The sequence below is a fragment of the Pteropus medius genome, unplaced genomic scaffold (genome assembly GCF_902729225.1).
Source record: "Pteropus medius unplaced genomic scaffold, Ma_sr-lr_union100, whole genome shotgun sequence".
Lineage (NCBI taxonomy): Eukaryota > Metazoa > Chordata > Mammalia > Chiroptera > Pteropodidae > Pteropus > Pteropus medius.
Genome location: NW_024342471.1, coordinates 8,370,213 through 8,398,116, shown reverse-complemented (window position 1 = coordinate 8,398,116; position 27,904 = coordinate 8,370,213). Strand labels below are relative to the sequence as shown.

The 27,904-nt window shown below is 33.8% G+C and overlaps 1 protein-coding gene across 11 annotated transcripts in view; it reads left to right on the top strand.

The window, feature by feature from the left end:
• NCOA6 (nuclear receptor coactivator 6) overlaps positions 1 to 27,904 on the top strand; it is an 89,969-nt gene that overhangs the window by 27,595 nt on the left and 34,470 nt on the right. For all 11 annotated transcript variants that reach the window (XR_005653043.1, XM_039864129.1, XM_039864128.1 and 8 more), the window contains 4 exons: positions 6,879 to 6,984; positions 12,998 to 13,279; positions 16,255 to 16,410; positions 22,727 to 22,849. Coding sequence is in view for 10 of the 11 variants with exons in the window: in XM_039864129.1 (XP_039720063.1) it covers positions 13,045 to 13,279; positions 16,255 to 16,410; positions 22,727 to 22,849 (514 nt within the window). In the remaining variant the exon portion in view is untranslated. The remainder of the gene's footprint in view (positions 1 to 6,878; positions 6,985 to 12,997; positions 13,280 to 16,254; positions 16,411 to 22,726; positions 22,850 to 27,904) is intronic.

Here is a 27,904-nt window from a genome sequence, read left to right as displayed (position 1 = left end):
TCCTGAATTTCCTATAAAGGAGAAATTAGGTTCAAAGTCTTAATTTAGACCTAAGTTAGGCATTTTTGGTAATAATACATCATAGATGATGCCTTGTACTTCAGGTTACATTATATCAGGAGGCATAAAAGAAAGGTCTGACTCTAATTGCTTCTGGGTTTGATCACTTAGTTCAGCTGGTGACTGTCAGATCTCTCCATTGTAAAGGTACTCATTTTCCCCTTTGCAGTTAGGAAGTAATCTGTGGAATAATCTTCTGGCACCTTGGGAATCTTCTGTTCCCCAACTGTTTCACCAAATGATATTTAGCATCTTTTGATCATCCTTGCTGGAATAATTTCTTTTCTTTCTTTCTTTGAGTGAAAAAATTGAAAAGATTTTTATTAAAATATAGCTAACATACAATATACTAGTTTCAGATATACACCATTGTATATGTACCTAAAGAAGTGATCACCATCTGACACTATATAACTTACAGTATTATTGACTATTTTCCCCGTACTGTACATTACATCTCCATCACTTGTTTTGTACCTGGAAGTTTGAAACTTATTCCCCTTCACCTTTCCTCTTAAAATTTTTTTTTCAGTTACAGTTGACAGTCAGTATTATATTAATTTCATGTGTACAGCATAGTTGTTAGACATTTGTATAATTTACGAAGTGATCCTCTGACTAATACTCATCTGGCGCTATATATAGTTATTACCATATTATTGACTATATTCTCTATGCTTTGCTTTACATCCCCGTGACTATTTTGTAACTACCAATTTGTACCTCTTAATCCATTCACCTTTTTTTGCCCCACACCCCCAAAAAAACGCTTCTGTCTGGCAACCATCAGGTGGTTCTCTGCATGTCTGAGCCTGTTTCTGTTCTGTTTGTTTATTTTGTCCTTTAGATTCCACATATAAGTGAGATCATATGGTATTTGTCTTCCTCTGACTTATTTCACTTAGCATAATACCTTCCAGGTCCATCCATGTTGTCAAAAATGATAAGATTTCATTATTTTTTATGGCTGCCTGAATCATTTATTTCATTGGAGATTGCAAAATGGTGATTTTAAAAATTCTTCCTTTCCTTCTACACTTATTAACTGGCATTCTTCTGTAAAGGAGAGCTTTCCCTCTCTACTGAGGATGAACACTTCTCAAAAGGCAAAGTAAATCGCTTAATTATTTCTCCTTAATTCTCAATCTTCAGAATAAGGAGTTGATGTATTAGTTATCTCCAATGGTGGCAGATGATAGGCTTCTTTTACTCTTTCTTTAAGCTATTACTGTGGATTAGGGCTCTTCTCTATTCGTGATATTATAATCAGTTTATCATTGTTCTTTTTTATACTCAAATTGTCTCAAATTTGCCAGTGGGAACCCCTTAAAACTGGCTCCTGTGTCTTTGTGATGGCTCCTCATTGGTCTGAGTACTTCTTTGCTTCTGGTACAACATGATTTTTTAACTTTACCTTGAAGATAACTATTGTTATTGGTTTCTTGTATATCCTTCTAGAGTACTTTAATACTAGTGTATATAAAATATTTTTTATCCTCTTTTCTCATAAAAAGCATACTGTAGTCAGTATTTTACTCCTTGTTTTTTTTTTCCTCTTTGAGCAGTGTATCTTATCTTAGAGATCTTTTCATATCAGTATATAGAGAGCATCCTCATTCTCACTGCATTTCATTTGTATTAGATATACTGTAATCAGTTTTTGTTGATGGATATCTGGGTAGTTTCCTATCTTGCTATTACAAACAATGTTTTAGTGAAAAACTTTGTATATATGTCATCTTGTGTGGGGTCAGATGTGTCTGTAAAAATCACTAACTAGAGTGAGATTGCTGGGTTAATGGTAGATATAATTTTAATTTTGATAGATATTAAATAAATGCTGATGTTCCACCAATTTTCACTACCACTAGCAATGAATGAGAGTACCTATTTTCCCATCACCTTGCCAAGCCAATGCATCATCAAATTTTTGGATTTGTGCTAATCTGATGAGTAAAAAATCTTATTTTTTCTTCTTAGGTATGAGGTTTGAACATCTTTTCACATGTTTGAAGTTCATTTCTATTTCTTTTTCTCTGAATTTTCTGATCATATCTTGTGTCCATTTTTGGACACAATAATTTATCCAAATTGTTTTATGTGTCTATATGTGCATACATATATACATACCATAACTGTAAATACAGTATGCTTTTTTCTATAATGTTTATATATGAGAGATTTGCTCTTTTATCAGTGATATGATTGCAAATATTTGTCTTTTTTTTAACTTATGAGGTTTTTTTCCTTGCAGAATTTGTTTTTTATGTATTTGAATTTATCAATCTTTTATAGTTTTAGATTTTGATTTGTAGTTAGAAAAACCTTTCCCACTTGAAAGTTATCAAAATTTCTTCTGTGCTTTCTTCTAATACTTTTAGTGTTTTCATTTGTTACATTGAAGTTTGGGATCCATTTGGAGTTATCTCGATGTGACATATAGCTCTAATTTTTTTTTCTATATGGCTGCCTAGTTTCATTTAGTGAAAAATTTATTTTTCTACCTTTATGAGATATTAAAATTCCATATGCAAATTGATAAAATTTTGGAATTTCTTGTCTGTTCCATTGGTCTCCCATCTATTTATATTCCAGTATTACATAGTTTTAATTTTTGAGACTTTATGTTTTGATATCTGTTATGATACATTCCTTTCACTATTCCGATTATTCAGAGTTTTCATGACCCTTATTTCTATATGAATTTTAGAGTCGGCTTATCTATTTAAAAAAGAAGTTGGCATTTTTATTAGGTTTGTTAAATTATAAATTAGGGAGAATTGATATTTATGAATCTTTTTATCCAAGAATTTTATGTGTCATTCTCTTCGTTCAGGTCTTTTTTGTATTTGATTCCTTCATTAGTGTTTTTAAATTTTCTTCTTGCAGTTTTACATGTCTTTTTAGTTCATTCCTAAATAATCGTTTTTGCTATTATAAATGAGATTTTTTTTCATCTACTGGTGATCTTTTGCATATGTAATAAAAGCTATTGTTTTCTGCATATTAGTTTTATATCATGCTACTTTGGTGAATATTCTTTTTTATTTTCTTTTTTATTTTTTAATTACAGTTGACATTCAGTATTACTTTATATTAGTTTTAGGCGTACAGCATAGTGGTTAGACATTTATGTAATTTACAAAGTGATCTTCCTTCCCTATTAGTCTAGTACCCACCTGGCACTATATTTACTGTATTCCCTATGCTGTACTTCACATCCCCGTGATTATTTTGTAACTGCCAGTTTGTACTTCTTAATCTCTTCACCTTTTTCAATCAGTTCTCCAGCCCCTTCCATCTGGCAACCATGAGTTAGTTTTCACTTTGAGTCTGTTTCTGTTTTGTTTGTTTATTTTGTTCTTCAGACTCCACATATAAGTGAGATTATATAGTATTTAACTTTCTCTGACTTATTTCACTTAGCATAATAACTTCCAAGTCCATCCATATCATTGCAAATGATAAGATTTCATTTTTGATGACCAAGTAATATTCCATTGTGAATATATACCACATCTTCTTTATCCATTCGTTTATTGATGGGTACTTAGGTTGCTTCCATATCTTGGTTATTGTAAATAGCGCTGCAGTGAACATAGGGGTGCATATATCTTTTTAAATAAGTGTTTTGGATTTTTTTCAGATAAATACCCAAGAGTGCAATTTCTGGGTCATGTGGTAGTTCTGTTTTTAATTTTTTAGAGGAACCTATAATGGCTGCACCAATTTACAATCCCACCAACAGTGCATGAGGGTTCCCTTTCCTCCACATCCTCACCTACACTTGTTGTTTGTTGATTTATTGATGACAGATGTGAGGTGATACCTCATTATGGTTTTAATTTGTATTTTCCTAAGGATTAGTGAGGTTAAGCATTTTTTTATATGTCTATTAGTCATCTGCGTGTCCTCTTTGGAAAAATTTCTATTCGGGTCCTCTGCCCATTTTTTATTTGGATTTTTTTTTTTTTTTTTTTTTTTTTTTGGTGGTGAGTTGTGTGAGTTCTTTATAAAGTTTGAAATTTAACCCCTTATCAGATGTGTCATTGGTGAATACCTTCTCCCATTCAATGGGTCGTCTTTTTGTTTTGTTGATAGTTTCCTTTGCTGTGCAAAAACTTTTTAGTTTGATGTAGTCCCATTTGTCTATTTTTTCTTTTACTTCCCTTGCCTGGGGATATGTATCAGAAAAAATATTACTAAGAGAATTGTCATAGAGTTCACTGCCTATGTTTTCTTCTAGGAGTTTTATGGTTTTGGGTCTTACATTTAAGCCTTTAATCCCTTTTGAGTTTATTCTGCTATGTTGTGTAGGAAGGTGGTCAAGTTTCATTTTTTTTTTTTTTGCATGAATCTGTCCAGTTTTCCTAACATAATTTATTGAAGAAACTATCTTTACCCCATTCTTGTACATTCTTGCCTCCTTTGTCATAGATTAAATAACTGTATAGACTTGGGTTTATTTCTGAGTTTTCTGTTCTTTTCTACTAACCTATATGTCTGTGTTTATGCCAGTACCATTCTGTTTTGATTACACAGGCCTTGTAGCATAATTTGATATTAGGCAGCATGATGTCAGATTACTCTGTGGATTTGTTCTGTGGATTTTCTTATTTTTTTCTGTTTTCTTGGTTAATGTTCTAAGATTTTCAAGAATACAATTATGTCATCTGCAAATAGTGGTAGTTTTATATCCTTCCAATTTTTATACCTTTATTACTCTTCTTTAATTTTACTGACTTTATACCTCTACTGTGTTCAGTAATACATCATGGATATCCATCTTCTTCTCAACTTTAGATAACAAATGCCTTTAGTCTTTCCCTGTTAAGCAATCTGCTGATTTTTGAGCTGAAAAGATATATTTTGTTATGTTAAGGAAGTGTTCGTGTATTCCTATTTATTTGAGGGTTTTTTTTTTTAAATCAAGAAGTGTTGTTGAATTTTATCAAATGACTTTTTAATACTTGTGATGATGATTGTAGGATTTTGCCCTTAGTTTCTTCATACTGAGCCTTCCTTACATTCCTAGAACAAACTCCACTTGATCATGATGTATTATTAATCTTTTAATGTACTATTTTGTTCTCTTTAAAGTTTGATTTATAATTTTACATCAATGTAAGAGCAATATAGGAAAGATTGATCTGTAGCTTTCTGCCTGATGCAGTTTGTATCAGCTTTTTAAAAATATATAAGTTACAAAGTGATCCACCCTCAATCAGCTTTCGATACTCATGTTATATTTGCTTCATAAGAAGAATTGGGAAGTTTCCTTTCTTTTTGTATCCTCTGGAACAGTTTCAGATCATTAGACTTACCTGCTCTCTACAAGGTTAATATCGTTTCCATTAATTCTGTATGTGGTGCATTTGGGGCATTAGCATATTTACATAGACTGAGCAAAAGCCTGAGCAAAATAGTTTCTGTTGCTGTTTTCTTCTTATTTCTTATTTTATATATTTGGACTTTCTCCCTTTTTACTTACTAGATTAACTAGTGGTTTAACTGTTTTACCGATTTTTCCCCTCAATGTACGAAATTTAGATTTATTTACTAGTTCTGCTGTTTTCTGTTTTCTGATTAATTTCTGCTTTTTTCTATATTAATTCCTTCATTTTGCTTTCTTACAGTTCACATTATTGTTTTTTTCCCTAACCTTTTGAGTTAGATATTTAACTCATTATTTTTTTTTCTTCTTCTCCTCTTCCTTCCCCCTTTACTCCCCTTCCCCCTCCTTTATATTTATTGCTGTGAATTTTCTTTACTTGACTGTTCTTTAAGTTCCAATATATAGTATTTTCCTTATTGTTTTTTAGAAATTTTACAATTTTATTTCTTTTTTAACCCAAGTCCAAGGGTTTTGTTGTTTTAAAGTAGAAAGTCCTTTAATTTTTTACTTTATTTAAAATTTATAATTTCAGTACATGGTCATCAGAGTATTTGACTATCCCATTGTTACTTTTTGGACTTACTGATATTTCCTTTATGGACTCTCCTAAAGGTTAATTTTTATTAATGTTCCATGGAGACTTAAAAATACCTTTCTCTTGAATTAAAAAATAATTAAGGGGTAGTTTTTTCTCTAATAATTATTTATTAATACCTATATATTCAGGTAAAATTTTGAGATTATAAAAATCAATATTTGGCAGTAATGTAAAACCTAAAAGCCAAATAAAGACATTGTAGATGAATATTATCTTATTAAGTGGGAAATTTTTTCTGAAACATGTCAAAATTATGCATTTCCATGCATAATTTTTGTGTGTATAATAAATAATACTTTAGAACTTAAACTTTTAAGGAAAAAATAGAATGTGTAGATATTATAGGTAAAATAAGAAAAAACAAATCTATATTTTATGAAATTTAAAAGTGAATTTTGAAATTCTGTTAGAAGAACTGCATCTTATATTTAGTGTATATACAGAATATTTTGGTTTTGGCACCAAGTATCTGCAAACAGTGTGACATGACGTTAATTTATTTTTATTTGACAAATTTAGAAATGAAGGTATAGGGAGGGCTCTAAGGCCTAAGGTCTCAGTTTCATGATTCTTAAGTGAAACTGGTATATGTCCCTGAGTTTTGCTTCTGTACTCTTTGAATGCTTGTTGATGAGTGATTTAAGATCTCAGGAAAAAAACTGTTCTTTGTGGACTTAAAGAAAACCCTAGTTTAACATTGTCTGAAGATGTCTAAGTCGACTTGTTGAGATATTTGCATTAACTTCTGTTGCAAAAACAGATTACTTGTGATTTCTATATAATAGTGTAACTTTATTTTTCTTTTCTTTGTTTTTTGTTTTTTAGAATTTTTATTTGGCTACTACCTTGAAATACAGGCCCTAAAAATGTCAGCTTGTTTGGACATAGAAGATGACGTGGATAAATGATAAAAATTAAGAAAGACGTTTTGGTAAGTGAAACCTTATGTGAGAGTGGATACAACTCAACATAATTCCAAGCAATGGAGTGACTCTACCAAAGTTACTTAGCAAATAAAAAACTGTTTCCTTCATCATCTAGTGTTTTGTTAAAGGAGAAGATAGTCCTTCAGCCAGTTATGGGAGACATCAGCATAATGAAGCCAAAATTCACTAAGTTTTAGTACCTTCTGTTTCTCTGGAGTTAAGACCTTGCTTGATACCTTTTTTCTTGGGGAGTCCACAGACCTCCCAAGAGGAACATCATAACATTGAAATGCATTTTAAATGTCTGGTCTCCTCCAGCACTACACCAGACCCAGCATAGTTCACTCAGGCCTAGTGCTATACTAGTCAGTCACATGAGTCATACCTGGATTGTCAGACTCAGAAGTTGAAAACCAGTGGCTTGTGGGCCTATGTGTGTTTCATTTGGCCCATAGAATATTTTCCAAAAATGTAAATCTGTTTTAAAATCTGGAGATTTCACGAAATATATGGATTTTAGTTGTCTTAAAATTCAGAACATTATTTCTGGGCCTACATGACTCCTCTGATCTCTCCAAAAAGCTGAAACAAAGTTGCAGCTGCTCAGCGTAGATTGATAATTCCATTGCCCAAACCATTCGTGCGCAGTATATGCAAATGCATTTCATATCCAGTGTTCTTTTACCTGCCTGACCCCTGTAGGCATGTGAGTTTATGATATCTGATGTAGATAACAGTGTCTTGTCTTCTCAAATAGCAGCTAAATCAGATAATCTGAATAGCCTGTGAGTTTTTACCCATTATTCAGCTGCCTGCACCAGGTAAGAAATCTGAAAAGAAAGGACTGGTGTAGGTAGCTGAATATATATAATATATATTATATATAAATTCATATATTTATAAATATATATTTAAATATATTTTTTAATCCTGTGATTTGGAAGATGTTCATAAGTAATCTTCTAAGCCTTGTTGATGTCTGGTGGAGTTTTACCTTGGATTAGTATCACGTTGCTGGTATACTTGTTTTTTCTTTTTTTTTAAATAAACTATTGTGAATAATTTCAACTATATATAAAATTATAGTACAAATAATACCGATATACCCATCACCTACATCTAAGCATTATTAACATTTTGCCTTATTTGCTTAATGTATTTTAAAGTAAATTATAGACATCATGATATTTTACCCTAAATGCTTCAATATACATCTCTTAAAAAACGATAGAAACACTGTCCTATATAGCCACACCACCATTATTATCACACCTAACAAAATCAGTAACAATTCTCTAATTGTCTTAAAAATGTGCCTTACATCTTTTTTTCAAACCAAGATCCAATAAGGGACTATACATTGCATTTGATTTTTATGCCTCTTAAATCTCATGTAATGTAGAATAATTTTACCCACCTTTTTCTTCCCCCATGACCCCAGACTTATTGAAGTCAAGCCAACTATGCTGCAGAAATCCTACACTCCAGATTTGTCTTATTATTTCTTCATGGTGTTGTTTAAGTTGTTCCTTTGTCTCCTGTTAAAAACTTGTTAGATTCAGGTTAAAAATTTTTGGCAATGTTGGTTACTTAATATCGTACATAATTTCTGATTGTTTCTCTGTTACTGATGCTGTGGTTGATCATTGTGTTCAGGTGGTAATAATCAGGTCCTCTATTGTGAAGTCACAGTTTTCTTTTTGCCTGACAGCAAATCTGAGATGATACTTTGACATCATGTGAATATACTGTTCTCTGTCAATTTTTCACATAATGTTTTGTCCTTATTAGTGATCCTTGCCTGAATTATTTTATTAGGAATTGCAAATTGTGATTTTTCTAATGGTATCATTCTTTTTTACATTTAAGTTGGCAGATCTGTAGTAAAGAGCTTTCCTTCATCAACTGGAGCTATTTGGCTTCCCTGAAATATTTGAAAGGTAGAATAAATAATATGCTTGCTTTTTAAATTTCTCCCAGATATCCCATTTGTTCTTCAGTTCTTTGTAAAAGATCAAAAGAGCCCCCAATAAGAAGTGAAATCAAGAAGTAATCTGGAAATTTATTATGTGGGTGAGCAAGATAAATGGTGGTTAATCTTAGCAAACCCAGAGAAATAATAACACATGTTCTTTTGTGATAAGTAATCGTAAGTGAGCAAATGAGTCTCAAGATAGTTAACTATAATCTCTCCTTCTGAGCTGCATTTCTCTTAAAGAATGGTTGGTTATTCTTACATAGGTCACTGGTGGCAGCTGGCCTCAGTTTCTGGTGTGTTTTCTTGAGGCAACTATAAGCACAGCATCTGTAGATAGCTTGCTGAATCTTAACAGGTAGCCCCAGATGGGCACAGTCTGGGGCTAAACTTGGCCTGCAGCTGAGCCCCTCTCAGGACTATGCCACTGGACACCTACTACACAAAGCCACACTAATAAGACCGGGAGACTTAGGAGCTTTGCTTAGTACATAGAAATGGACACAGAAGGCAGCCAAAATGGGAAGACAAAGAAGCAGAAACCATATGAGAGAACAGAACAGAGATCCAGGAATAATGGAGTCAAGCAATTTAACAGATGCAGAATTCAAAACACTGATTATAAGATGCTCAGTGAACTTAGGGGAAGTGTAGATGAATTCAGTGAGAACTTTAACAAAGAGATAAAAAACAAAAATGGAAATAGAAACTACAAAAGAGAACCAGTCAGAAATGAAGAACACATTATCTGAGATGAAGAGTATATTAGTGGAAATAAACAGAGTAGATAAAGAAGAGGATCAAACCACCCATAGAAAGGATGGGGAAGAAGCCAAGGACACTTGATCAAAATGGCAAAAAGAGAGAAGACTATAATAATAATTTAAGGAGCCTATGTGACACAATTAAATGTAAAAATATCCATGTCAGGGGTACCTGAAGGAAAACAAGATGTTGACAAGCTATTTGAAGAAATAATGATGGAAAACTTCCCTAACCTGGTGAAGGAAATAGACATACAACCCCAGGAAGCTCAGAGAGTCCCCAGACAAGACGAACCCAAAGAGGCCCACATTAAGACACATTATAATTAAAATGTCAAAGGTTAAATACAAAGAGAATCTTAAAAGCAGTAGAGAAAAGCAGTTAGTTACCTACAAAGGAGCACCCATAAGACTGGCAGCTGATTTCTCAAAAGAAACTGTGCAGGACAGAAGGGCTTGGCACAAAATATTCAATGTGATGAAAACCCAGGGTCTACAACCAAGAATACTTTATTCAGCAAAGCTATCATTTAGAGCCAAAGGACAGATAAAGAGCTTCCCAGACAAAAATAAGCTAAAGGAATTTATCAACACCAAGCCAGTATTACAAGAAATGTTGGAGCGACTTCTTTAAGAAGAAAAAGATATGTATCAAAAACAGGAATAAAGAATGGTAATAACTACATTCCTATCAACAAGTACCTCAAATGGTAAAGAATTAAGTGCTCCAACCAAAAGGTAGAGTGGCTGAATGGATAAGAAAACAAGACCCCTACATATGCTGCCTGCAAGAGACTCACTACAGATTAAAAGACACACAGACTAAAAAGAAAGGGATGGAAGAAGATATTGCTTTGATGGACCTAGAGAGTATTGCAGTGAATGAAATAAATCAGATAGAGAAAGACAAATATTGCATGATTTCATGAACATACGGAATTTAAAGAACAAAATCAACAACAAAAACTCATAGATACAGAATAAACTCATAGATACAAAAATATTTTGAGGGCTACCAGATGGGAGGAGAGTTGGGGAGACGATGAAAAAGGGCAAAGGGATTAAGAAGTACAAATGGATAGTTACAGAATAGACAAGGAGATATAAAGTGTAGCATAAGGAAAATAGTTAATGTAATAAATATGTAAGGGGAAGACGGGAACTAGATTTAGTGGGGCGATCACTTTGTGAGTTATATAAATCTCTAATCACTATGCTGTACAACTGAAACTAATATTACTGTATGCCAACTATAGTTGAAAAAGCATTGAAAAGCATTGAATTGTACAATGTAAATATTAGCAACTAATTATTATATTTCAATAAAGCTGGAAAAAAGATTGGTCGATTATTATGTAAATTCTTAACAGATTTTAAATGGACATTATCAATGAACTGGAAGACATTTCTTTTAAAATTTTTTTTGGAGGGAAAGCAATTTTCTTTATAGACTGCCTTTCAATTTCTTGTTTTTTTTTTGTTGTTTTTTTTTTTAAGGTGCAGTGTCTATGGTACTGTTAAAGTGATAATTCTTGTATTTAGATTAGCTGATTTTTAGTGTCTGACAGTAAGAGTTTCCCAAATCTGGATACACAGCCTTCATGGCATGACCAGTGACCTCTTTAGAAGACTATCAAAGTCCAGGTTTTTCAGTTGGTTTTCTTCTTTCCAGTTAAAGATTCTTTGGGAAAATGTTTCTTAAATTTTAAATTCTCTTCTTACAGTTGTTCTAACTTTGGAACAGCTGTTAAATAGCTACAGTTTTTCATTCAATTTCAGCATTCACTTTTTCCTGATGAGCAGAAGCCTTTAAGCCCTAAAAATCTTTTTTAGTTTTGTTTCTTTACCTCTAAAATTCTTTAAAATCTTTAATATGCTTTGGCAAATGACTAACAACAGTGGTATTTCTAAAGGATTTTCTGAATGCTATTGTTTTTTAACCACCCAAATCACACTATCTCTTTGTAAGTCACAGTACAAGACTATAAAGTGTTCTACTCAAACATAAAAGTTTTTTTCCCATATTTATTTATAACAGAGGAATTTCTTCCCCTTAGATTGGTTTTTGGAAAGCCTTTGATCTTGAAGTTTAGTGACTGTTTAAAAAAAGAAAAAAGAAAAGTTAAAGTTTTTAAAAGTTAATACTTTTTTCCCATTTATTCAGGTAGTATAACTGTATTACAGCATATTTAGTTTTGTATTTCCCTAATGACTTATAGCATATTTGGAAAACAGGAAAAGAAAACTCACCAGTGATCATATCAATCTAGCGCAATTGCTGTTTGCATTTTAGTGGATTTATTTTCAGTCCTTTTTTTCCCCATCTTTAAAAAAAAGAAAACATGGTTATAATTATAATTTATGTAAGGAATGTTTTAAAATTTGAAGATTTATGTGAGGTTCTTATGTTTCCATGCCATTCTTGCTTTACACAAATGCTAAAAATTAATGTTCATTCATTCACCTTTGAGTTAAGAATGTTATCTTCAGTCTCAAAGTTAATGAAGGAAATGGACATATGGTGTGATCTTTAATACATTTACTGTTTGGTAGGCATCATAACTAAAAATAAAAGAAAATGTGACTTCTTTAGATCTAAAAGTTAAAAAGTAATTTAGTTCTGCCCTAGATACAGTTCTTTGCCTCTATAAACGTGTTAACCATTTATTTTCGTAAAAATATTTTTAAAAATTTTTGTTCTGAATCATTTTCAGCCATACCACTATTAATAACCCTTTGAAAGTTGTTTAAAATGGTACTCATAAAAGACTTTAGGATTTTAGGTAGTCCTCCAGATGCCGTTAGTTGAGTCAAGTTGTGCTTTGCATGTTAGAGAAAGAGAAGGGCTTTAGAAACCTGGGCTCCTCTGAAGCTTTTGTCAGGACAGGAGTAAAGGGAGTCTCTGGCAGCCCCTTGCTCTGTGGGGTCACCCAAAGGCTTATATAAAATCTTAGAAAATGCTTGTTTTATTTCTTTGTGATCTCTTGTTAACCTCCTCCCCATATTCTAGGCTTACAAAAAGGTAGCATACAACAACATAATAGACATAAACATTATAACATAATAAAAGGAATTTTATTTAAAACTGGTTTATTATTATTCCTACTATCTTTAAGAACTAATTATTATAGAATATCATAATTAAATTAGTTTATCCTCTCTGTAATTTAGTTTTTGTACTTATTGGCAAGTAAATAATTTTACATTGAACTATGGATTATACATTGTCGATTGCATAATTATGCATTGTAATGCTTTTTCTATCTTCTCTCTTCAAAGGTTTTTTTATTGTCCACTTCGCATATGCTTCTAGAATAATATTCACCATGGTTTTGGATGACCTTCCAAATTTAGAAGACATCTATACTTCCTTGTGTTCATCAACAGTGGAAGACTCAGAGATGGATTTTGACTCTGGACTAGAAGATGATGACACAAAAAATGATAGTATTTTGGAGGATTCTACAATCTTTGTGGCCTTCAAAGGAAATATAGATGATAAAGACTTCAAATGGAAATTGGACACAATATTGGCGAATGTGCCCAATTTGTTACACATGGGTAATTTACTTTAATTATTTTTCCTTCTTGTTGCTCTTTTTGAAGTGTTTGCCATTCTATGATTATCTTGAGTTTTACAAAGTAAAGCTTTGCTCTACTGGGTTGAAAGACTGATTTTAATTGCAGAATTGGAATTTTAGGATTTTTTAAAATAGAAATGCTGTTGTGTTTCTTTTAAGTATATGAAGGAACTGAACATAATAAACTATTGTTTAACATAGTACTCATTAAGTAATCTGCTCTAATGGAGAGGAGGAGTACACAATACCCAAATATATTTATTGTTTTTAACTCTCTGGTCTTCATTTTCTTTACCTTTAAAACGAAGAGGTTAGACTGGATCTTTAAGGCCCCGTAAAGCTTACAAAAATCTTTTACCCCATGGTTCTACTTAAAAGGTACTTGAAGATTGTTCTCTTAAATTTTAGATCAGAGATTACTAACCAAGACCTGCTGGATCTAGCCTGCCGCCATGTGTTATAGCTCACTTTAATTTTTTTGCTTGTTTTGTTTTTTGTTTTTATTTTTAATGTTTAAATTTCATTGCCAGTGTTTTAAAATTGAGATACTTTACATAAAAATCTAGATTTTAGATTTGTCTTTTAAAATGGGAAGATCTGATAACACTGAGCTCGCTGTCACTCTCCAATTGTGCCAAGTAGCAGCTGCCACTGAAAGCAGGCCCTCGCCTCACTGCAGTTTGTTCCTGTCTGACCTCTTCAAACATTTAGATTACCTGTCTTGGTCTTGTGGGTGTTTGTTTTTGAACCTGGTTTAGGTAGTCTCCATCTTTTCTTGTTAGCACAATTATCTAATCCCTTCAGATACAGTACAAAGCCTCGATTTTATCCTTCTATCAAATCTTGATCTGATCAAATGCTCATTAGCTTTTTTGGATTTGGGGTTTTTTTCCTTTGAGATTTGATGTTAGGAGAGAAGCTGTCATTGTTTTCAAGGGTTTTTTTTTTTACTGTGTTGTATAAGACTTCTTTATAGTTATCAATTATTTATAATAGTATTAGAAAATTTTATGTGCTAAAGTTGTAGTTATCAACATCATTGTCAAGCATAATCATAGTCAAAATATATCGTATTATAAGGGCCCAGTGGGCCTGAAAATGTCATTGCTCTTAATTACCCACATTTTTTTCTTGGTTTTAAATTGCTAAATTAGTTTATTTATTGCTTTTAAATAACCAAAGCCAGACTTAATGGTTATTATCAGATTATATTCTTAGCCCAAAAGTATTTTAAGTCAAATCTTCTCATATATGATGGAAGTTTAAAACACTTTTGAGGAAATACAACTATGTTATAGACAAGGATTTTTCTGCAGTCGTATCACAAATAGATAATACCATAAGCATATTTGGTGTTTGTCTAGACCATGTATAAGATTCCAGTACTTCTCCAGTTTGGAAGAAGCTCTGTAGCACTTGTATTCGGTGGAACCAGGATCCCAAGTTTCCTGCGTTTTGCTGTATGAATGCATAACTGTCATGGGAAGGATTTTAACCTGGGAATCAGAGCTGGATTTTAATGCCAATCTCTGATGCTACTAGGTAGCCACAGGATTCTGCCCTTCTTAGCCTTTCTGGGCTTCAGTTTCCTCACCTGTAAAATAGACAGACTGAAAATAGCCTAATTCTTTTGAAATTTCTATGATTGTGTTATCTCACTGCTCTTAGCAAGTGGTCTCTTTTTCCCACATTAGAATAAGTGAACTCATGTCTGGATAAGTTAATTTTTAACATATAAGGGTATTAGAGCTGAAAAGGACTTTAGGCATTGTGTAGGCACTTTAACCTATCCATGAATATTTCTTATTTTGAGAACAGATATGCCTATATGATCATTTTCTTAGTATTGGAATGTATAACCAAATAGAGGATACAAAAGATTTAATTTAGCTGAGCTTTAACAAAAGGAAAATTATTTTGTCTAGGGTTGTTGAAAAGTTTTTTTTATAGGCTAACTGGACCTGGGATTTGCTTTCCATCAATAAAATATAATTATAAACAACATTACCTCCTCAATTAGTTAATTTTTATATCTTTTTAAAAATACATGTCCTGAAGTTTGCATTGACTTTTAAGACTTGCTGAAATATAATGTTTTCATATCCTAACTGAAGCTTAGTTGTGAAATTTGTTGTTTTCCCCCAAGTTTGGTGTGCATCCATGGAAATTCAACTCTTAAAGTACGTAAAAATTTAAAAATCGAAGATGTAAAAGATCAAGGCTTAAGCCCTTCTTAAACTGAAGCATTTATAGAACATTGGAAGAAATGTTTGCTCCCTGTCTCTATAATTATCTTCCACAGGGATACTCAGTGAATATATAATATGAGTGTTAAAATTTCAAACGTTTCATTTGAAGAGGTAAAATTGCTTAACTTTTTATAAGTAAAAGGCATTATTTTCCTTTTTGGTGCTCTTTTGCTGAATAAGCTGCAGATTCCCTACAATTGGAGTATCTGCCAATTGAATTTTTAATAGAATTTCACTTGAAAGTTGAGACTTAAATTTTTCAGCTTCTCAGCTCACATACATTGAACTGAGTCCAGAAGTAGATATTATTCTATTAACAAACTTGCCTCTCCCTTCTCTTATAGTCCTTACTTCGTCTTACTGCTTTCTATTTATTCAGTGCCTATAGTAAGTATATCAGGTCCTGTGCTCAGTTTTTGGCATGTATTATCTCATTTAGCACCCACAGTCTCATGAAGTAGTATTTCATGGTTTTAGAGAAAAGAAAGGTGAGTTTCAGAAAGGTTAAATAACTTGTTCGTGGCCACTCCAGGTGCTGAGTGATAAAAGCGAGATTGGATTTGAAGTCTACCTAACACCAAAGCCTAAGCTTCTCAGCTACTCCAAGCTGGTGCTCTGCCTTGTTCTTTTACTTTTTTGTTGTCCGTTTCATGGCTTCTAGTCGCTAAAAGATTATCAATATTATTCTCTTTCTTTCACGACCAAGAATCCAGTAAGCTAAAGGTACAGAAGGTGGAGCCCTGGAACAGTGTGCGTGTGACATTCAATATCCCCCGGGAAGCAGCGGAGCGGCTACGGATCCTGGCTCAGAGCAACAACCAGCAGCTTCGGGATCTAGGGATTCTCTCCGTTCAGATTGAAGGTGCCCATCTGGACCCAAATCATAATAACAGTAGAATATAGCATGATTTTCTGTGCTGTTTTGATTTTTTCTCCTGTTAAGTTTCAGAATGCCAAGTAATTTATGTAACCTGTGCTTTACGATGCAGCACCCTAGAATAGAGGGATTGAGGCTCTGGTTGGGTCCTGATGTTTGAGCTCCATTCTGTTCGCTGATTTTGGCTGTCAGTCTGTCATACTTTGATTTTACTGGCACCCTGACCAGAAACTGATTTGTCTTTTAAAGAATATCTAATTTCAATTGCTCCTCCACCAAATAAGCCTTAATTTTTATCTAACAGATGAAAATATGCTACACACGCGCGCGCGCGCACACACACACACACACACACACACACACACGAGTTTAAAACCCTGGTATGGCTTTCTGTTGTTCACAGAATAAAGACCAACTCCTTATCATGCTTCGCTTGGTCTGACCTCTACCTTTTTCTTCCAGCCTTATCTTGTACATACTCTCCTCCTTGCTGTCTGTGTCTTGCCTTCTTTTGGTTCCTTGAATATTCATTTCTTCCTCCTGCAATGAGTCCTTTGCATTGATGTCTTCTCTATATGAAATATTGTCCCCTACCATTTTCCCTTCCCTTAGTTAACACCTATGCAGCCTTCAAGTATCAGCTTAAATCTTCTTGAGGATGTATTTTCTGAACTCCATGTCTAAGTCAGAATCCTTTATTACTTGCACTCACAAAAGTCTGGTGTTTTTTCCCCCTCAGATCATTTATCTCACACTTTTATTAGAGCAGTTATTTGATTATTGTTTTGTTCCCCCATAGACTGCAAGCTCTAGTAGGGCAGAGACCATGTTATATCTCTGCCTCCCTATAGATGTTAAGTTCTTTAGTAACCACACATTGAATGAAAGCAAGGATAACATATATAACAGCACTACTTTGCTTCAGCACTAGGAAAACAATGATAAATAAAATATGGTCCTTGCTTTTATGAACTCAGAAGGAGCTAATGATCTTGGTGAGGGAGACAAACTTGTGAGAGATGTAAGTACCAGGTTTGGGGGAGCACCAAGAAGGTTCTATCTTTGGGTGCTCAGTGACTTAAAACCCTTTCTTCCCCTCCTGTGTTGATGCAAGCAAAGTGACAACCAGCGATACCAGCCTTCCCTTCCACTGGTAGGCCAAGCCATCCTGACCCTGTGCTTGCTTGGAACCTAAATGTTCCACAAAACCTCAGCAGCAGAGAGGGTCAACATTTTGTAGATAAGAGTGAGACACATTTCGTGCAGTTAGGATTGTAGGTTGCTGTGCCCCAGAAGGGGCAATAACAATAAACAAAGATTATAAATAGACTGAAAAATGGGGTAAATTTTGTTATTTGATAAAGAAGGGAATAGTGACTTAAACAATAACCAGTTTATTTTGGAAAATGTTCTATTGTCTAAAAAGATTCATCAAAGTAAAATTAATTCACAGCAACCTATAGGATATAGGATGAACTTTTGGAAAGAGTAGGAGTTAAACAACTGTTGGATATAATGACACTATGTAGACCGTTTCTACTTTATAAGCACATTTGTTCTTTATACGAAACACATAAGTGTTTTCTTAAAAACCTAAAATGTTTACAGTCTTTGTTACCTATTTATCTGAGTTTAAATGCTTTGGAACTTTAAGTGGTAGTGTTCTCCAGTGGAGAAAGGAAATATTATTTTCTTATCAGACCTGCTTCCAAGTTCTTAAAAGGGTAAGACGCTGGCTTCCCTTTAATGTTATAGCCATAAATTAAAACATAAGTACCGATGAGGAGGCAAAATAGATAACATACTTTAAGAAATTATGATATTCACATATGGCAATGATTATCACATTACAGAAAAGAGTTTTTTAACTTTTAGGTCATGCATATGTCTCCTAGGTGATCTCATTTTTTCTCTCTGCACTCCCTGGGAATTCAGGCAGGCAGGAAAGTGGTGGCAGCAGCTGTTGCTTTTATGAAACGTGATGGGTTGATGCTTTTGTAAGTTGTAAGAGGAATTATTGCCATTGTCGTGTCTGCTACAGGGGTGGAAGGACAGGTTCCCCCAACAGTCTAGTCTCCACTGAAGAATACTCCTTGTATCCTCCCTTCTTTGAGTTTTGGCCAAGGAGTTGGGGAGACATCTTTTTTGAAGACATTTTGTGGCCTCTTTGTAAATTCATGGTGATTTAAAGCAGGAATCTGCAAACTTTTTCTGTAAAGGGCTAGAGAATAAATTTTTTTTTACCTTTGTCACAATAACTCAACTTTATCGTTATAGCACAAAAACAGCAATAGGCAATGTGTAAATGAATGGCTGTATTCCAGTAACACTTTATTTAAATAAATAGGCAACAGCCTAGATTTGGCTCACAAACTGTAGCGGACCCCTAGTGGGCAACTTTGAGAGGACCAGTAGTGTTCTCCACATGTTTTTTTTTTTTACAACAGTTAATTTATATGCATTTGGCAAATAGGGGAATAAGAGCAGTATAATGTGGAAATTGTATTGATTCATGTGTGATTGTTCCTGGAAAAGGCGTGCTAGAATAGGAATGGAAGGATAATTATCTATAAGGAAAAAAAAAAGCCTGTAGCTCAGCTGCTACACAGGTGGGAGTCCTTTCAACTTTATTTTAAGAAAATGAAGACAGAACTTACACTCAGGCACCTTCCCCAGAAGTGCACCCCCAGCATTGCATGGCTCTCAGCTTGTGACAAGTTACACTTCCTCCTGTACCCGCCTTAATGACAGCCCCACTGGCTCAGGTCATCACCTCATCTGTATTATCTCAGCATCTTTAACCAGGCATTTCTACTCTAGTGTTTTGAGATGTGTTGCCTCAACTAATTTTTGTTTTTATTAGAGCTCTGGTTACAGAGCCACATGAGTTTTGAGTTTGTCACAACAATATTTTTTACATAAAACCTATTTTCAGTGTGAGGTTTTACAGAACATGAGGTTTTCCAGGATTGCATTTATCATATAGAAAAATGCTGATAATTCTTTGTAAGGTTATAAGATATCAATTCATCATATATTCAGTAAATAGCTAATGAATGCCTACCATGTACCACTGTTCTATGTATAAAGAATATAATTAGAGTGGCAGTATAATTCATCATCTAAATTAGGACACTTTTGAAAGTAAAATAGGGTGCTATTAATAACTCTCCTGGGACAACAGATATAAAGGAACTAGGGCAGACTTATGATTATACTTATACAGTAATGGGGGATGCAGACACGATAATAAGTGAATGAATAAGTAATTACATGGGATGTGCTCTGAAGAAATAAAAAGATATTCTTATAGGATGGACCTAACCTTGGTTAAGATGGTTAGAGGAGGCCATCCTGGCCATGTACACTTAAGATGACATGAAAATTGAGGTGTTGGTTTATGCAAAGAGTGCAGGAGAACTGTTCTAGGCAGAGGGGAACAACATGTGCAAAGGCCTTGAGGTAAGAAGCAGATTTGTGTGCCTAAGAAACTAAAAAAAATGCCTCTAAGGCTGAATCTTTTTTATTTAAAGAGAAAATAGTGTGAGTTGAGGTTAGAAAGGTAGGCAAGAGCCACATCTGGGCTGTCCAGTATTGTAGCCACAAGCCACATGTTGAGCACTGGAAATGTGGCTAGTCCAAACTGACATGCACTGTAATTGTAAAATGCACACTGGATTTTGAAGTCTTGGCTTCCCCCCAAAAGAATGTAAAGAATATCATTATTTTTTTATATTAATTATATGTTAAAATAATGATACATTGGATGTATCAGGTTAATAAACAAAATATATTACAATTAATTTACCAGTTTCTTTTTACCCTTTTATTGCAACTTCTAGAAAATCAAAAATTACATATATGTGGCTCGTATTATATTTCTGTAGAACAGCACTGGGCTGGATAGATAATTTGAGGGCTTGTATACCCTCTTAAGGAGTTTGGTTTTATTTCTAAAGCAATGGGAGCAATGGAGTAGGGTTTTTTTTTAATTAAAATTATTGGTTAATCAAATGTTTCAAGTGTACAGTTCAGCAATATGCCATATATTTGTGGCATATTTGTGTGTTCACCCAAAGTTAAATTTCCTTCCTTCACCAAGTATTTAACCTGCAGTACAATGGTTTTAAGCAGAGAAGTGACATGATCTGATGTCCATTTCAAGAACAATATTTCTGTTTAGAATATCTTAGCAAGTTTGGTATATTTAGTTCTTTCCCTTTAGTGGAAACCCTCAAGATGTATATTTTTCTCTTTTACTTCTGACACCAATAGGCAACTTAGAGCATCTTGTAGCCTGGTGATTAATTCCTTATTAGTAATATGTTTGTTCTCTATGACCAGCCTACCTGCCTTGTTAACCCATTTCCCATTTGCCCCAAGAATACTTGGTGGCCACCTGCAGCATTTATCCTGAGATAACTCGCAGGTTACAGTCTTAACCTTACCCCCAAAGTTTGCCACAAAATATTTCACATTTATTCTTATTTTCACATCACTCTAATATAGCAGTAGTCTTTGGAAACAAATGATAACATTTTATTTATAGCATTCTGTTTTTAGTAGTGGTATTCCCATTTGCAAAATATAGTAATTCTCAATTGCTGAAAATGTCAAATCCCAGAAAATGTAGCATTCCTATGTGTGATGCTAACATTGTTCTCAAACACTTGTTCGCCAGAGATTGATTTAATGATCTGATTTATGTAAACTTTTCTGTTACATTAGGATTGGAGACAAGTTCTGTTTAGAAATAACTCCAAGAACAGTTTTTATATTTTATTTCCACATTGAAAACCAGATTTGCTTTACCTCAAAGAGCGTATTTTTGTAAAGTTAACACTCGCAGTGATCTGCACCGTTTTTTCTAAACGAGAAATGGGAAATGGATTAAAACAAATCTGATGCACATCAGAGACAAAACAGGGGAAACTGTTGTGCCCTCATTAGCTTCCTTCTTTATCATCTGGCTCTGTAAACCTTGACCCCCACCCCACAGTAAGGAAGCACTCCAGTGAATGCTGACTTTAATCAACTCAGCCACAGGCTAGCTATACTTCAATTTGTCCACAAGGTGGTACTGTCCTCCAGAGTAACAATAGTTAAAATTTTGAATTAAAGGTGAGAAGCATCCAGAACTTATTTCAAAGACCTTTTCCTCATGAGACCAGTTAAGATTTAAGTTGCCTCAAAGTTTAGGGTCTTTTCACTTCTAGTGACATTACCTATCGGGCTATTGTGATATTCAAATGAGATAAAACTTTGTAAGCTTTAAAAATCCTGTACAAATGTTGATCTAATCATTAGATATCTTAGAGGTAGATTACTAGCAACCTATCTACTTTTTTTTTTTTCAGTTACAGTTGGGTTTTTTTCTCAATTACAGTTGACATACAATATTATTTAGTTTCAGGTGTACAACATAGTGATTAGACAAAACTTACAAAGCAATCACCCAATAAGTCTAGTACCCATCTGACACCATACATAGTTATTACAATATTATTGACTATATTTCCTGTGCTGTACTTTATATCCCTGTGAGTGTTTTTTAACTGGCAATTTGTATGTCTTAATCTCTTCATCTTATTCATACATCCCCCTACTCCTCTCCCATCTGACGACCATCAATTTGTTCTCTCTATCTATATTTGTTTCTGTTTTGTTTGTTTCTTTATTTTGCTTTTAGATTCCACAAATAAGTGAAATCATATGGTATTTGCCTTTCTCTGACTTATTTCACTTACTCATCCATATTGTTGCAAATGGCAAGATTTCATTTTTATTATGACTGAGTAATATCCATTGTATGTATGTACCACATCTTCTTTATCCATTTGTCCATCAGTGGACAAAACAACTTTGCGGCTCTTCATTGCATGAATTTATCTGCTGGATATCTGTTTATATTGTAGTTATTGAAAGGGAAATGTTATTTTGCTCACAAATATTACAGTGTCCCCATACCATTTTCTTCCTTCACACACATACACACACTCTTAGGAAGCTGGCTGAAAGTAAATATTGAGTTCCAGGCTCCCTGCTGATGCTACGCATCATTAATGATTGCCCATCTGCTGTGTTGTGACAATTGGTTATGTTCTCCTCATGCTTCATGTAAGTAAACCTGCTCAGATGAGGTTGAAGAAAGACCCACATTGTATTGATCCCACCCTTTTTGTGGTAGTAAACTTAACATAATTCTTCAAAAACAACAAAACTATAACTCTTTTGTACCTATTTTTAAACAAAATTTATATCTTATTCTGCTGATTTCCTTTTTATAACCTGTCATTTTCAGGGGAAGGTGCTATCAACCTGGCTTTGGCTCAGAACCGAAGCCAAGATGTGAGAATGAATGGACCCATGGGAGCCGGAAATTCAGTTAGGATGGAGACAGGATTCCCCATGGCAGGTGGTCCAGGTGAGATCTCCCACTCCATTGTGTGACATTTTACTAGTTTGTTTTTTGTCTTTATTTGCTAATGTATAATCATTTGGGTCCTGCAAGAGAGGCAGCAGTTCCTGGCACATCTCTGTTTACTGGTTCAGGAGATCAAGACATAACTCACTCGTAGGAGGCTAGAGTCACAGAGCAGGAAGCATATCGTCTTTACAATCTTTTGGGCTCATTTATTAAGTTATTGTTGCATGACAGAACCTATGCTAAGTGTTGGAAATAGAAATGAATAAAGTATTTTCTACACTCAGGATGTTTATAGCATAATAGAGAATATAGCTTTCTAACTCTTGCTTTCTCTAAGGCTTTGAATCTATGAGCTAAAAGTTCTTCTGTGCTTATGTAGAATCTGTACAAGTATGTGGGAAAATGTGTGTTTTTATATATTTAGAACTTGAGTTCTAAATTACTTGCTACCTGTTCTAGTAATCCCAAAATTTCTCCTTTAGAGATTGAATTCAACATTCTGAGAATCACAGAGTTTTGGAATTGATTTGGCTCTCTCATTTAAATTTGAGAAAGCTGTGGAGCTCACAGAAAGGAAGCAGGGTCAAGTAGCAGTGAGCTAATATCACAGATCCAGCTCCCAGTTTAGTGCTCTTTTCTCTACACCAGTGGCTTTTAGACTTTTTCTGTTGCAGGACCTTTTATCGAGATAAACCAGAAAAGCACAGCTGCTGTGGTTGAAGCAAAGTAAGCACCTGAAACTATACCAAATTATTCACCTCCCCACCTACCACAGTAGTAGCTCCTGAAGAAATGCAGCAGAATGGATAAGCTCAATTTATAAAGCCATTGTTCTGAACAGGTAGCTGAAGACTTGGCCATATAAAGTTGGAATTAGCTTTTTATCCTGGCACTGCCATTTAGTGATTAACTCAAGCCAGTCACTGTACCTCTCCAAGCAACAGTTTTCTTCACCAATAAATGAGCTAATAGTGCTTGCAGTCTTTTGCTTCCATGTTTGAAGGTGGTTGAACCCTGAACTGTATAACAAACATTTACTGAGTTACTGTTAGTCTATTGTAGAGTTCCATATGCTAGATGTAAAATACACAGACTGGTACCTATAGTATGGAGTCGATAGATGTAGATATTTACAAAAGTCTGAGCATTTGATGTTAAGGCAGCTTTATGAGAGATTACAAGCGAGGGCCAGAAGAAGAGTGAGAAGAGCCTAGCCAAGTTGCATATAGCTAGTGAAAGAATGAATAGCCCTAGAATGAGACTCAAGAAATCTGGGTCTGGTTTCAATTTTTGGCCGAATGACTTAAATTTACTAGCCTTAGTTATCTGTAAACATATTTGATTATGTCCTAGAAATAATGCTGTAGATCTCTTTCAGCCTTAAAATTTTAAAACTTCATTAAGCCAATATCAGCATACTTATTGCAAGCTCTCCTAGGATCTGGCAAATAACAGACGTATTTACTAAGCATCTCTCGGAAGTGAGTGTAAATTATAGCAAAATGTGTAGTTCATTATTAGCATAGAAAACTTAGAAACTTTAGGTTGAAATTAGGTTAGATTGGTATTTAATGAAGGCCACTGATTGTGATAATATATATAATGCAAAGTTTTAGAAATAATCAATTAGTAATGGTCTGTAGTCACAGAAACACTTTAATTCCTAAGTATCTTTCTTTACTGCCAAGCATACTCTAGAAATGCTTTCCTCTGTTGTCCATGAGGACAGTGGATGCAAGCAAATTTAATGTCACGTTAAACAAAATAGAGAACGTTTTTTAGGAAAAGAGACCTTAACTACTCTCTAAAACAATAATAAATGACTTTAGAATTGTGTATCTAGAATGTCTTAGATTGTAAATTTTTCTTAGCACTGCTTTCTTCTCTTAGCATTGGCAATAGAAAGTTGACCGATAAGCAAAGTCTTTTGTAATTAAAACCGAATCTATAGCCTTTTTTTTATTTTCCCCATAGCCTTTTAGAATCCCAGGATTAGTGAGGATACCATAGTAGTCATTAAGTTATGGTTTTTCAATCTCATTACTATTGATGCATTGGAATAATTCTTTTCTGTGGGGAGCTGACCTGTGCATTAGGGATGTTTCACAGCATTCCTGGTCTCAGCCTTCCAGATATCAGTAGAGCTATCACCCTTTTCTCTCAGTTGTACCAACAAAAACTGTCTCTAGACATTGTCAAATGTCCCCCCCCCCAGAGTTGTGAACCATAGATCTAGTCCAAATGCCCACCTAGCACTGGAATATATTTCATAGTATCACTACTGAGCATGTAGTTGGCATGTGCTTGAACATTTCTGAAGGTAGAAAGCTGATTGTAGACTGAAAAAACCTGTTTCTTCTTATCTCCTAAGAGCTTTCTTATTGTCTAATTATCATGTTTGAAAAATGGCATGGAGTTCCTCAGAAACAAATCCGGTTTCAGCACATAAACCTTTGTCTAACTGCCCTTCAACTACAGAACACCTAAAAATGCTGGCTAAAAACAACATTTAATGTACAGCTGAGCTTGTAAGAAAGTAAAGGAAATCTCCTGGGCAAGAAAGAAGTCAAAAAAGAACATTTAGACAGCAATAAACAAATGAGGAGTTTCTGCAGGGGCCAAGGGATTTGAGTTTTAATGGCCAGGAAGGGATAAATTTTGAAGCCTTGCTTTGGGTCTACATAAAGAAGGAAGTCAGAATTCAGAATCCCTTATGAAGCCAAAATTTTCAGTGAAAGATAGATTAGAAAATTTTTATCCTCTGGCACAGGGAGACAAATGCAAAATTTGTGTCCCTCGGCCTGGGCTTCTAGTTGGGTGGGGCAGAAGGTTGGGATGGTGGTTGTGAATTGTCTTCTCTACTCTTGTGCATGTTGGGCATTTAATATATTATTGAAATGATTCAGGAAAGCCAAGCTAAGTCATTAAGTGGTTCTAGACTGGTAACAATTGTTTAAGTTCTGGAGGGCAACATCCTCAACCCACACTACTGAAGACTTCTCATAGTTAAAACCTACTATAAATGAGCTTATATTGTAAATTTTTGAAATTTAGGATTAGGTTCCCTCCTTCCAGAATTCTAGATAATAGAAATATCAAGGGGTTTTAAATTATGAAAATCCAAAAAAGTGAACAAGACACATAAAGAGAATGGGGGGAGGATAAAACTTACAGAAATTTAAAGCTTACTGAAGTGAATAACTTACCCAGAAAATTAGACATAGCTGAATTAGGAGGCGAACTTGAAGAAATTACCCAGAATGTAGTAGAGGAAAAATAAGGAGATGGAAGTATGAAAAAGGTCAAGAGACATGAAGGATAAAATGAGAAGGGTTAACATAAGTCTGAAAAGAGTTCCAGAAGAAGATAAAGAAATTGAGGAGGGACAATAGTCAAAGACAGAATGGCTGAAATATTTCCAGAAATGATAAAAGAAATGAGTCTTCAGATTCAGAAGCCCAATAATCCTGAGCACTGCAAATAAAAATAAAACCACATCTGGACGCAAAATTGTAAAGCTACAGAACATGAAAAATAAAGAGAATATTAAAAGCAATTCAAAATAAAAGACCAATTATTTACAAAGGAAAGACCATCAGACCCACAGCTGATCTCTCAACAGCAACATTGGAAGCCAGAAAACATTGGAAAAATATTTTCAAAGTGATGAGAATATTGACAGCCTAGAATTTCAAGAGTAATATGAAATAAAGACCTTTTCAAAGAGACTAAGAGAATTTACCATTAACAGACCCTTGCTAATTGAACTGCTCAAGGATGTACTTCAGGAAGAAGAAAATTGAACCTAAGATGGAAGAAATAAGAGCTAAGAAGGAATGGTGAGCTAAATAATTGGTAAAAATGGGTAAATATTTCTAAATAAGCATTGACTTATTTAGTATAATGATGATTATTGTTTTTAGACTTTAAGTCAGATGTTTGTTGACACTTTAAAGCTGTCACTAAAATAACAAATAGAATGTATAATTTCTAGTAGTGGAGGGTAGAAAGGAAGGGAGTGATAGAAAAAAATCAATAAAATTCAGAAAAAATAAAACAGCATAAAAAAAACAGGAAAAATAGGAAAGCAGCACGGAAGGATAAAAAGCAATCGTATCATAAAATTATAAACCAAAATATGCCAGTAATTAACAATAAAGGCAAATGGATTATGAACAATGATAAAAAGAGTTATTAATCAGATTCAGTAACAAAATCAGATTTAGTTATGTGTTCTTACAGGAAAAACAAAATATAAGAACTTAGTTCATAGTTAAAAGGATAGGAAAAAAGATAATCTAAGGGACTATTAACCAAGATAAAGAGATATAACTAAAATAGACTTTAAGATAAAAAGCTTTACAGAGGATAAATAGGGCCACTGTATGATGTAAAATGAAAAATTCACCCAGAAGTTAAACTTTATGTTCGTAATAACCTAGCCTCAAAATATGTGAGGCACAGTAGACAAAATTACATGGAGTTAGGAAATCTTAGGGGAAATTTTAACACCTCTTAGTAATCAATGGATTGAGCTCATAAAAAAATTAGTAAGGATAAAGAAAGCTTGACTAACATAATTAAAATAGTTTTATATAATGGATATACAGTTGACCCTTAAACAACACAGGAGTTAAGGGCACTGACCACCCATGCAGTCAAAATTATATGTATAATTTTTGATTCTTCCAGAACTTAACTACTAATAGTCTACTACTGACTGGAAGCCTTACCAGTAACATAAACAGTCGGTTAACATACATTTTGTATGTTGTATGTATTCTATACTGTATTTTTACAATAAAGTAAGATAAAGAAAAGGTTATTAAGAAAAACATAAGGAAAATACATTTACAGTACTTACATATTTATTGAAAAAAAAATTAGTTAAGTGTACCCATGCAGTTCAAAACCATGTTGTTCAAGAGACAGTGGTATATAGAAACCATGTACTAATAATTCAAGGATTTTTAATCTTTTTATGCTTAAATGGAACATTTATATAAACTGACTATATCATTCCAAAAGCAAGTTTCAGTAAATGCCAAATAT